General features: G+C 34.4%; 1 protein-coding gene across 1 annotated transcript; it reads left to right on the top strand.

Moving 5' to 3' along the window:
- The first annotated feature begins 522 nt into the window (after positions 1 to 522).
- Positions 523 to 5,439, top strand: LOC117926002 (IST1-like protein). The gene is made up of 6 exons (XM_034845098.1): positions 523 to 999; positions 1,692 to 1,824; positions 1,920 to 2,023; positions 3,563 to 3,734; positions 3,836 to 3,976; positions 4,741 to 5,439. The coding sequence occupies exons 1-6, from the start codon at positions 950 to 952 to the stop codon at positions 5,128 to 5,130; spliced, it is 990 nt and encodes a 329-aa protein (XP_034700989.1). The 5' UTR covers positions 523 to 949; the 3' UTR covers positions 5,131 to 5,439.
- Positions 5,440 to 12,965: the final 7,526 nt, after the last annotated feature.

Raw genomic sequence — 12,965 nt, 5'->3', positions numbered from 1 at the left:
GCAGCTATGGAGCAAAGGAGTTGAGCAGTGAGACTGCGGGCGTGTTGGCTACAAAAAAATTATGAAAAGAAGGCTTTGTTTGGTTACGACAGTTTTCTGTGTTTCGAAACAAAGAAATGTGAAAAGATGTTTGGTAACTAAAAATTGTTTTTTATTTTTTATTTTTAAAAGTAAAAAATAAAGTATCTTTTGACAATATTTTTTAATTATTTTTCGTTGTTTTTATTTATTAATTTTAAAAAATAATTATATAAAACATAAGGAATAATTAAAAATGAAATCTTAAATATAAAAATTATTTTAAAAAATATGCTTAAAAGTATTAAAAACAGACTGAAAACATTTATATTTTGAAATAGATTTTTGATGTATAAAAAATTACAAAAAAACCTGTTTTTTTTAATCTATTTTCGAAAATACTATGTTTTATAAAAAAAAAAAAAAAACAAAACTCAAAAAACAAATTTCGAAGTATTGGTTGTTTGCAAAAACAGGCACCGTGGTGTTCTTGCAAGTTGTAGGTTGTATATTTCTTAATATAGGCTTTCAAGTTGCAGAGAGCCAAAGAAGAAGGAGAGGTTCACATGGGACGGTGATGGATATGAATACGATGTTGCTTTTAAAGAAGGAGAAACTCTTGTTCCACAGGCAGAGGAACGGCCCAACGGAGAAAGTTCAATGCTTGTGCTTCACTAGAAGGGAAGAACGGAGAAACTGACGAGGGAGTTATGCGACGTCGTTTGTAGTGGAGTCGAAACGGGCTTGACCGCTTGAGACGGAGCCAAAACTTGTTTTCGCCTCGAAACGCGTTTTTCTAATTTGTGAAAAAGACGCCAAAAGGCATTTTTACCCGCAAAGCGACTGTATCGTATGCTGAGGCTGACCCCCCCTTCCATAGAGATCGATCATACACAGAAGGATCGATCTTGAATTACATACAGAGGCTTCGATGTCACTCCTGAATCAGCTTTTCAACAGAGGAATTCTTGGCGCGAAATGGTCAGTTGTATTTCCCTTTTCTCTCATTTTACTTTTCCTTTCTTTCACCTTCCTTTTGATTGCCAGGAAACCAAGGAAAACAAATGGATGAAATTCTGTATTTCTGGTTTTCAGGAAATGAAAAAATTCATCAAAGCTAACCCAAATATTGGTATTAGGTTTAGTTGAGCTGAGGTTTTTGTTTTCTGAGTTCCAAAGTAGTGGCAGATCTAAGGTTGAAAATTTTTGTTTATTTTCTGTGCCCACCTTTTTCTTGGAAACTGAATGGAACTGTATCTGATGGAGAAGATTTAAGAACTTGATTTGTGGATTTTCGTTTTATTATAGTTCAATTTCTGTTATCTGCTAATAATTTTTGTAAATTAATTTATAGTGTCTTTAACTTTCAAATCCATGTAAAATTTTGGCATTTCTGAGAGAGGCTCATTTCCACCAGATACCCATTAGCCATTAAAGGATTTTGGCAAAAATCTCAATTCTTTATGCATACTTTATTTTTTAAATTTGCTTTAATTGGAATTCTAACGTCTCCAGAAAGGTGGTCACAATGTCGAGTAAATTGTTAATTGATTGTTTTAAATTTCAACATTTAAATTAACGAAAAAATTTGCAATTTTCTGCTCTAAAATTGAGTGAATGCATATCAAAATATGTTTGTCTGTGTATTTTAAAAATTGTGGGTGGTTTTGTAGCAAAACGTGCTTGAATTTGGCAATCTCTCGCATTAAATTGCTGCAAAACAAGAGAAGTTTGCATCTTAAACAGATGCGCAAGGAGATAGCTCAATTTCTGCAGACAGGCCAAGAAGCAATAGCTCGAATACGGGTACCTCTTCAACTTCATGATATTGAGTTCAATTAACTGGGATTCTCTTTCAAAATCTGATTGTCTTGTTTACCATTTGTGCATATCTTTCTTAGGTGGAGCATGTTATACGAGAACAAAACATATGGGCTGCATATGAGATTCTGGAGCTGTTTTGTGAATTTGTTCTCGCACGTGTTCCTATTCTCGAAACTCAGAGGTAAATCCATTGATTACCAGGATTGTGTTGTTCAATGAAGATAACATTTGACATTCTTTGTCTTTCATGAGATTTGACACCCTAAGCTCTATGGGACCATATGTCTTGCTGAGGTTTCTGATAAAGTGATGATTTTTTTTTGGTTTCTTACATTTTTTGGTTGTAGACATGGATATGCGGTATAAGCAGTTTCCCTCCGAGCTCTAACATATTTAAACTTTCGTATTCTATAATTAAATGTCATTATATGTGCTAATACATATTGTATTATAAGTTGAATTTATAAAACTATTTGGTAAGCAAACTTCACCATACGCAGAAACTAAACACACTATTCATATTGAAGTAGATGTAGTTATAAGGATTTTGAAACCTTTGGCTGTACATGTATGCATTTACTTGAAAATATAAGAAAAAAGAAAAAAAAGATCTCAGTAGATTTTTTCTACCATAGGGAGAAATGTTATTTTTGAATTTCTGATGTCATTCAATATTCATTCAATTTGTTGTCTCTATTTATGTCATAAAGCATCTTTGTTATGCCTGTACCTCATATTTACTTTCCCATCATCTATTTGCATGCTCCTTTTTGCCATGGTTCTATTCTTAGGAGTAGGACTATTCAATGTCCACCATCCTGCTGATAATTAGCTCTCAAGCTGCAAAAGTTATCCACTCTGAATTACAATCCCTAATTATGGAGAGGCTGGCCGCTGGACTTGCCCCAAAAGCTGCTGTTACATATTTCCTTTCCTTTGTTCTTGCTATAGCTGCTAGGAGTTTTGCTATTTTATGTTTCCTTTTACACAAAAGTTGCTTCCTTTGACATTATGTGAGCGTCTCATGACTTCGGTTGGCATCTCTAACTGTTACTGCTCATAGCATTTTTCATCCTAACCATTGCTAGGAAGAAGGTAAAGAGTGTCTTGATAAGAGAGACAAGTGAGGTTGAAACATAAAAACTGGCATGCATGCTTTTACATTTCCACATACTAATATGGAGTAAAATCAGCAAATATTTCTCTTTGTGAAAGAGCTCAAGGTTAGGTGATTTTCTGATAGTTTTATTTTATTTTACCTTTTTTCAAAAACACAGTTTCATATAGATCAGTTATCATTCTTAAACAGAATCACAAGTGCCCAAAAACAATGTTGCAGAATAAGTATTTTTTTTTAAATGATAATTCAGCACCATTATGTAATGAAGTTTATTTGGGATGCATAGAAGCTATACTCTAGAGCTGCTTTCCCAATATTCATAACACTTTTTGAATAACTATATACATACTTCCTAGGGCAATGTTCTGCGTCCATTTTAAAATCTCAAGTAAGGCTGTTCCCCCCTTGCTTTTTCATCGTGGTTGTAAATATTGTGAGCACAAATCTGATAACATTGTAAGTTTGAAGGATATTCTGGTTGGCATTGATCAGGTGGCATTTCAGAATATATTTTTGTAGAAAAGTATGTGCAAGCCCAAAACTTGGTTTTAATAAGATTTATGCAGCTCAATGTTGTGACTGTCTCTTTCCTCATAACAGGGAGTGTCCTACAGAATTGCGAGAAGCTGTTGCTAGTATAATTTTTGCTGCTCCCAGATGCTCAGATGTGCCAGATTTATTGCAGATCAAGAACTTGTTTGCTGCAAAATATGGGAAGGAGTTCATATTGGCTGCCTCTGAGCTGCGTCCTGATACAAGCGTCAACCGTGCAGTTAACTGCTCAAGCATTTCTAGAATTTTTTTTCCTCCTTATTTGTCTGCAGGAATGGCATTCTAACTTGATCCATTTTGATTATTTCTGCTTTTTTACAGATAATAGAAAAGCTTTCAGTAAGCACTCCAACTGGAGAAGCAAAGCTAAAGCAATTGAAGGAAATCGCTCAGGAGTACAATCTGGAATGGGATTCTTCTAACACTGAAGCAGAATTCAGCAAAAAACACGAGGACTTGCTGGTATTTTTCCAATGCTGTTTTTTTTCCTCTTCTTCCCTGCTTCCTTTCTTTGATTTAGGTCTTGTTGAATTTTCTGATGTTATTTGTTCCATAACCAGACACTAATATCATAGTTGCTGTGGTTTTGTTAGGTAAGTTAATTCCTAATATCATCATGATGGATTGATTCTGCACATTCTAAATTTTGATTGCCATTGCTTTTTTCATAGATTTCCCACCATCTTAAAAAACATGAAAAAAAAAAATGTTGGGTCAAAGTCATTCTCATCATGATAATTGTTTTAGCCTTGCTGATAGCTAGGTCAGATGTGTGCTAGATATGGTCCAAAGGGAAAACATGGATCGTATAGAAGTATGAGCGCTATTTGAAATTTTCTATTGTTATTACTGTTGTGTTGTATGCAATAAATGGTCAAGCCTAAATCTCCTTTTCATCCAAAGAAGAAAAGCAAGAAGTTTTAGCATGCAGGGATTATTGATCTAATGGTCTTTAGTGGAGGAAAAACCTCCTTCCACTTACCCCTTCATCAATTACAATCAAGTTGAAGTAGTGATACATTTCTCCTGATCTCTGTGCGTGTGTAAGTTGGAATTGAACACAGATCTTAGCATTATTGCTGCATGTCAACTGATATATGTCCTCTTACAATTCTATATTAGTTGTAGTTGTGATAATGGTGAACTGCTTGCCCATTCTAACAAGCTTCTATTAAACATTGGTATTGATTGCTTTATTATCTTCATCAAATGGATGTTGTCTGTAGGATGGTTCAAAGCAAGTATGCAGTGGAGGTGCAATTTCTCAAGCTCCCTCCATACAAAGCTCTCTTCAATGTCCACCTACCAGTGAGCCAAATGTTATTTCGAGTAGGACTATTCAACAGGGAATCCAAGCCCTTCACTCTCCCAACACGGCCAGCAAGAAGTCATTGTCTAGTCCTGATGAAGTTGAACATTCGATTAAGAGTTACAATGCAGGACAAGTAAGTGATTCTAAGGAGACAAGATCACAATCATCTGACATCTTGGAGAGAGCTCGAGCTGCTATTGCCTCTGCAGACCGTGCATCAGCTGCTGCCCGTGCAGCTGCTGAGCTGGCAAATATTACATTTGGACCATGGAAGCTAGAGGAAGAGCAGTCTCCAAAGGGCTAAAATGGATGGATTGAGCTCTGAATTCAGTCCTGGCATTCCTAATGCACTCTTCTGTTGTCTAGAAAGTTCTCTGATGTGTTAGAAGATGCATTTTATTGGTAATTTTTTTCGGTTTTCTACTAAGAATTGAAATTGCCCCTTCATGTAAAAATGCACCAAATGCCCGTTCCTGTCCTACAGTTACTGTTCAATCCGTTTCCTTGAGTTGGGAAAGAATGTTCATGTAACTCAAATCGACAGACTACACAGCTCTGCTAATTATACGCTTTTTAAATGCAAAAAATCTGGGAAATTTTCTGGGGTGTATGATATTCTGGATTACAAGTCAAAACTTCAACTTGTAAATAACAGGTCCATAAATATTTGACATGCTAACACCTTCTCCTATTGGGCGGTGCCCAGTGATGAAATATGAACAAATAAATGCCGAAAGGGACAGGGGACTTTTAACTTTTATAGACTCTGAAACCATATTAAATAAGCAATCGGTCCAAAAGGATTTAACAATGTATATTTGGTATACAAGGAACGTTGAATCCGAAGCATTTTACCATAAACTCCTTTTAAAGAAACAAGAATCCCTCTTACTGTAGAGAACTTCAGGTGGCATTTGAACCGTTATCAACTAACAGTCAATGGAATTCTTTCAAGTGATGAAAAAGTTGTACTACATGAACCTAAATATAGTATTGGGAAGGGATTCAGATCAATTTGTTACTCCAAACCCTTATTTTAGAGTCGCAGAAGTACCATAAATTAACAGTACTTCTCTGCCAAACACAAAAGTATATACATGTAGATGATAGGAAGAAACTAATAGTTAGTTACAGTTCAACCCTATTCATACAAATGGGTCCATCTTTGAACCATACAGACATCATAATACCCTTATTCAAACTCCCTTATACCCATATAAAATTAAGAATATGACTAAGATAAACTATGACCAGGCTTTAAAAGAAAAAAAAAATGTCCTAAACCCAAATGGTATCTTATTATTAATGGCCTGTATTTGATATTAAAACACAATTATTGAAATTGAAACCTTGTTATAGGCATATAGTAGAATAAAACTTTCCAGTATGCGGCCCAGCCCAGCAAAATCAGGCAAACCCAAAGATAGAACTCTAGAGTGTGAAGTGGCAAAGGCCAATTGGTGTGAGCAGAAAAGGAGAAGGGTGGGGGTTTGTAGAGGGGAGGGGGGAGAAGAGACCAAAACATTGTTGTTGGTACTGGAAACAGGTGACCTACATCCCCACACAGACACAAACACAAAAACACAGAGGTATCCCCAGGTTATATACGAAATGCACAGGGGCATGCATGCAGAGAAACGTGTTTGTATAGCTGATTCCATATAATCACGCTTCTCAACATACTTCTCATGCACCAACCCATCAATGCCCACGTCTATTTCATAAAAGACACACTTTTACATGAAACTTCAGCCAACACATCTGCCCTCTGCTGTGTATCACGCCGTACCTTATTCACAGATGGAGAGAGATAGAGAAAGACAAGGCGGGACATGCATACATGGTGGTGACAAAGATGTTACATTAGTCAGCAGGAGAACTAAGCCCACAAGTAAACAAAACCAATAAACAATACAAAATATACCTCTCTTCTGCATTATCATAATTCATAACATCCACCCATCCACTAACACCTCCCCACCGCGTGATCTCTACTCGCAACCCACATTGATTTTGTTGATATGAACAGTCGTTTTCGTCTTGAATTTCGTTTTAACACGGAGATCTTTTTCCATTGGTCGGTGAAGATCTTCCCTTCTTTTCTTTTCTTTTTCCCTTTTTTTCTCCCTTCTTTTACATTATATTATTTGTTACTGGGTGGAAGATAATCAGGAGGGTTGTTTTTCAATTCTTTCTTTCTTTTTCTTTTTTTTCCTTTGATGAGGAATGACTGCAAAAGTTTGGTGGGTGGCACGCATAGACGAAAATTAAAGGAGTAGTTGGTTCTTTGTTTGGGGAAAATAAAAGCAGCAAGGGAAAATAAGGTAAAAGCTAGCTAACAGTGCAAAGCTACTGTCATCACTGTACGAGTGGCTGGGGATTGATTGGTGGTAGACCAGATCAATAAGGCACCTTCGCTCAACGGGGATAAATTTTAGACGAAGGATATAAATGGAGGAGGTACTTCACTTGCTGGTTACTTTCTCTACCTGAAAGGGAGGCACAATAGAAAATATTAATTGAGAAAGAAAGAAATATTCCTATCTTTGTGGGAAAAGTTGAATAAGTTGATTCAGTGGTATTTATGAAAAGCCCACTATTATCTGATTATTATTTTGTTTTTGTTTTTGTTTTTGTTTTTTTTTTTTTTTTTTGTAATTTATTTAAAATTCAAATAAGTATTTTCTCCCACTCAAAGAATTTGAATAATAAAAAAAAAGCATTTTATTAATAATAAGCAAGGATAAATATAGCATGATTATAATACATAAATAACCCTAATTTGGGAAACAATTTATAAAAGCTTATCATTATCTTGATTCATATATCCTGAGGTGGTGATGCCAACTGTGATCACTGTCCTGTAGTGAGAAAGAAAAACAGGCATAGCCGCAGGGCAAAACTCGATTCACACTAGGCCGCATCCGAGCTTTAAGCAGAACAAATAGGCTGTCATCATCAGCCTTAACCTTATCATATGTGGAAGCCTCCATACCTAGACGCAGCTGGGGCGGCCAAAGCAACTCCACCCCCATTTTGAAACATGAGATTCTTCGTGGGAAAAGATCTTTAAAGTAACTGCTATACATAAAGTGGGTCAATACATCAGTAGGGCTGTGGGAAAACTAGACTCCTTTAATCCTTTTCACTTCAGAGAAAAGAAAAATGAAAAAGGAGGAAAAAGAAAAGAATATGATAACCTGTTTGGGTGGGGGGGGGAAGAGTTGTAGAATAGTTACCACACAGGTGATCTGAAATTTGGGTGGGGGGATCCAACATAAACCTGTGACATAAACTAGGAAGAATAGCTTTAACTTTTATCTTTTTCCATTTTGGGTATGGCTCAACATGGTCCACCATTGCTAAACCCGGGTTTGTCCACAAGCTGGACTAGTAAGGGAGGGGGGGCGTGATCATTATTATTGCATGCCTGCTAATGTGTAAGTGCTTCTCCAGTGTCTTGACCCTACCATTTAGCTTTGATACCTCCTCCAGGCTCCACAGTCCAGCCCCTCCTGTCACTGAGTCAGAAGGTGTGCAATAGGGAATGTCATTTTAGATGTATAAAATATAATTTGTGAGTATTCACCTGCTTTTTATCAATTATTGCATTTTGTTCTAGGATGTGAATCTCCAATAATGCATCACTGCAAAACTAAAGTGGAAGAACTGGAGTGTAAAAACTTAAAGGAAAAAACTGTACAAATATGAACTTACCAGTTACCACTCATCTCGAAGGGGAATAAGACTACGGAAAGTACAAACTCAACAATAATGCAATGAATAAATATATTCACATTTTTAATCAAAACAATTAAACATATTTTATTTTATATGAGTATTAATTACCATTTTAAAAAATAATAATAACTAAAATAGTTTGATTTTAATAATTTTATAAATTTTTATAAATATCTAACCTGTGAAATTCCTTTTTTCTTACTTATATGCCTTTTCTTCTTAGTTTATTTTCTTATTTTAATTTATTTTTTATTTATTTGTTAATATCAACAAATGTGAAAACTTTTTTTTATTAACATATAAGTTTGATTATGTTATATTTCAATGTTTCTTTAATTGAAGTTAAACTCGACTTACATAATTTCATCTTAGATTTTTCTTCTTTAATATTATTTGCATTTAATTTTTAGAAGAAAAAAAATGAAGATATCATTATTTGCTTGCATATATTACACATCCATCTTATATATGTCTATCATATCCAATCATTGATTCTTTAAATTCTCCAACAATTTTCAGATTACTAGCTATTAGTAATCATTAAATGATTCACATATAAACGCACAATAAGAATTTCACTTGCAAATTAAATTTCACTTATAAAGTAAATTCAAATAAACATTTTTAAAATTCATTCATAACAAAATAGGAAAGCATGCCTCTATATCATACTCTTGGTGCTCATTTGAATTCATACAAGACATTTCTTTTTTTATCTTATGGACCTTTTGTTCTTTCGTTCTTCAATCTTTCTCTAGTTAAATTGTTTAGCATAAACCCCATCTTCTAATTCGTCACATTTAAGAAAGCTAATATCGACAACCATTTGCAAAATCTTTTCAATTACTTTATATAGTGAAAGAAATTATCACGTAAATAGTGTTAGGTCTAACAACTGGTGCAAATACTTCAAAATAACCAATACCTAATGTTTGCTTATAACCCTAGTTGTCAACCTTGTTTTAAAATAGCTCATTTTCCACTTGACTTGTACTTGATTTTGTACATCAATTTGACACTAATGGACTTCTTAGAATCAACAAGGTAATAATCTCTCATGTATTATTTTTTTAGTTACATGAATTTTTTCATCCATCTCTGTAATCTAAACATGTAATTATGGAAACAAAACATGTAGGTAAGATATGCTAACATTATGGATGTCTTGATGATTTTGCATGACATGAAGATATATATGGTTCACTTGTAGGCTTCACATCTTAATATTCACTTTTGCTCTACAAGATTAGTCTCAGCAAGGAGTGTCACACTCCTTAGTTCATAAAAAATAACATCATACTACCAATCACCCTTTTGGTTTCTGTATCATGCAATTTATAGTGTTTTATTAATTGATTATAACCATTAAAAATACTCCTCAAACTTCTTTTGTAAAGAATGAGGAACGTGGTAGGTTGTAGAAATACTAAAATCATCTTCTTACCTCAACGATGATGCATCATTTTGGGAAAACCTTGATGCTGAAAGTTATTATAATCTGCAAAATGTAATGGAAGGTTGATGTCATCAATGATGACATTGAAGCAGTAAATGCGTCTCCAGCTACAAGAATCTAATATAGCAGTAGAAGTTTAGAACTAGTAAAGTCATGTACAAACCACGTATTTTGCATGTGATAGAAAATGGAAGAAAAAGAAGCAAACACCCTTAATCACAATATTAATGTAGACTCCCAACTGCTTCGAGCTTCTTATGGAGTGACAAATACAAATTGAAACATCAACTTGCTTCAGAGTTTGGATTATTAAGAAAATAAGAACCGTTCGGAAAGGTTGAGAAAAAGCCACAGCTAAAAGGGGGTTTTACCATCCAATTAACCAACCATACATCTAGACTAGGATTAGGGCTTGGTTTTTATCTATAAATAAATTTGTGCTGATCATAGTACCAGTTTGAGGAAAGCTAAAGTAATTTCCCCTTCCTGTGAAAGACTACCATCCATATTGTGCATTCTTCATTACTCTATTTCTTCAAAAACTATTTTCATATAGCTCTCTCCAAACTATAAAATTTTCGCTATTATTTAGCCAACAAGCATTTTCTTAGCACAAATACAATTTAAAAAAGAGATTTGGGTATCAAAGTATGCAACAAATATAAATAAGATATCTAGAAATGATTCCGGAGAAGATTGATGCATCCTTTGAGCAACTAGATAAATTAATTTTAAAATATATTTATCTTTCAAGCATTCGAAAAGTTAGAAATACTTATTAAAATCAGTATTTTTATTATTTAGCTTCCAATAAATAATTGGATTTTATTTGATTTTTGTTAATTTTTTTGAGCTCAAATGCAGTACAAAAAATGTGTTGCACAAAATGACAGGACCATTATCATTACATTTTTCATGTCAAAGAAAAATGATTAATGTTGATTATTAGTACAGTTATTTTTATATTATATACATATATTAAAAAATAAAGATATCCTTTTGAAAAGGCTGGGACAATGTAAAGGCCGCCCTAAACAGGCATTGTCTCTGGAGAAATTAATGCATGTTTGAATGAGAAGAGTACGAACCAAAAAAAATGTTTTAGAGAAATAAAAGGAAAAGTCGTAGTATCTTTTTTCATGCCTGAGAGAGGGAAGGGAAAAGAACATAGATAATTATGAAACAACAACTGAGGAATGGAGTTAGTGATAGAAAAACCACTGGAAAAGCTGCTAAAAAAGGATATAATTATCAGATTCTGGAGCAAGAAGATAAAACAAAGATAAATATTCAAAGTTTAAAATTGAAAACCAAGCCATGCTGCAGCTTTAAACATTCCCTCATTTGTTATTTGCATGAATAAGCTGAGTCTATAGCCGTCCACTTTTACTGCGGGCTATCCTAGTGTATTACACACACACTCTCTCTCTCTCAGGTTTCAGTATTGACAGTTAGCTACAACTTTTTTAGTGTCGCTCAAGCCTATATATACTACAAAGATCTACACTATCAATGTCCTCTCTCTCTCTCTCTTTCTTTCTCTCTCTCTGGTGCAATCCCGAGATATATTCGAGAAAGGTACGAGACTGTAGGTTGACAAAGATCCTTTGAAGGAGTGAAAGAGCTACAGTCACTCAACAGTGAATTGTTTCGGCCCATGATGAGTTTTCTATGGCTCTCTCTTTTGATATGAAATGGAAGATGGGGTTCGTGTTTTGAAACCTCTGGTGACATGTGTTTCTCTGGTTCAAGTACCATTAAGAAATCCTTCAGAATACTGTTGGGAATTCCTTCTACTGGAGAACAGCACATTTTGACTCCTTTTGCTCTTAACTGATCAACCCCTTGTTCCATTTTAATTCATCTTTAATTATTTTTCTGAAATCCCAATTTCTCTCACATTTAGTCTTGTATTCAGTCTATTGCACTAGACCCAGGTAATGGCCTAATGTGGGTGTTTCAATGGTCCGACTCTTTGGGTATTTTGGTATTTCATGCCATTATTTGACTAGATATTCAGCAACTGGAGTTCGAACAATCCAATGTTTTGGAATGAGAAGAGAAACAAATATGTAAATGCCTCTAATTTTTATGAAAAAGAAAAAACCCACAAAGAGTTGACGTCCCTTATTAGTTTTGATGATTAGAGAGAGGTGAGGACCAATTTGTGGACCTCTGGTGGTCCTGCCAAGTGACAATCTTTATTGGAACATTCTCTCTTCCTGATTCCCACCGTTAATAGTTTCCATGCTTCCAAAGCATAAATCCCACTGCATGAGCATATTAAATATATATTATAAGCTCTATTAGGTTAATCGAATATACTAAAAATCAACTATTTTTTATGTTTTAAAATAATTATTTTAAGTTTTCATTGAATAATGACAAATCTCTTAAGAATGCTTCAATAAATGAACATGCAACAACATCCATGGTGCAATTCCAACTACAGATGACTAGATGAATAAAATAAAAACACAATTTCTTTTTTCGCATTTTATGATTGGTATATAGGATATCCCTAAGACTCTAGGTTACTCCGGTCTTTCCTTTGTTTGTTTGTTTGTTTTTTTTTTTTTTTTTTTTTTTTTTTTTTTTTTTTTTTTTTTTTTTTGAGATGGTACTTGCCACTTTACTTAATTGGAGAATCCAAGGGAAAACTAAACCTACCCAAATTATCTTCTTCTCTCTCTACTTTATTTTGCTTGCTTTTTAAGAAGTATTAGATAGTCTATTTCATTTAGCTGTCAGATCAAGCTGGTTTTCCAATACTGGGTTACCATATTAGGTTAAGCAACGGCAGTATAGGCTTCAATTGTAACTCATTCAGGCGACACGCTGAAATCAGAGTGCAACCAAGTGGTGGCCCTGAGGGGGTTGTCGCAGTCCAGCTTAACCTATCCCTTTGAGTTGCCTGCACAAGTTAGGTTTAGGGTTACCAT

This window comes from Vitis riparia, chromosome 1 (genome assembly GCF_004353265.1).
Source record: "Vitis riparia cultivar Riparia Gloire de Montpellier isolate 1030 chromosome 1, EGFV_Vit.rip_1.0, whole genome shotgun sequence".
NCBI classification, from domain to species: Eukaryota; Viridiplantae; Streptophyta; class Magnoliopsida; order Vitales; family Vitaceae; genus Vitis; species Vitis riparia.
The sequence above is the reverse complement of the archived record's forward strand: the minus strand, read 5'-3'. Positions and strand labels throughout refer to the sequence as shown.

What these genes read in the sequence shown, in the direction of transcription:
- LOC117926002 (XM_034845098.1), top strand. Translation starts at nt 950, where the DNA reads ATGTCACTCCTGAATCAGCTTTTCAACAGAGGAATTCTTGGCGCGAAA. An exon ending in CCTATTCTCGAAACTCAGAG is followed by an intron (nt 2,024 to 3,562) that starts GTAAATCCATTG and finishes TCCTCATAACAG; the next exon opens with GGAGTGTCCTACAGAATTGC. An exon ending in ATACAAGCGTCAACCGTGCA is followed by an intron (nt 3,735 to 3,835) that starts GTTAACTGCTCA and finishes GCTTTTTTACAG; the next exon opens with ATAATAGAAAAGCTTTCAGT.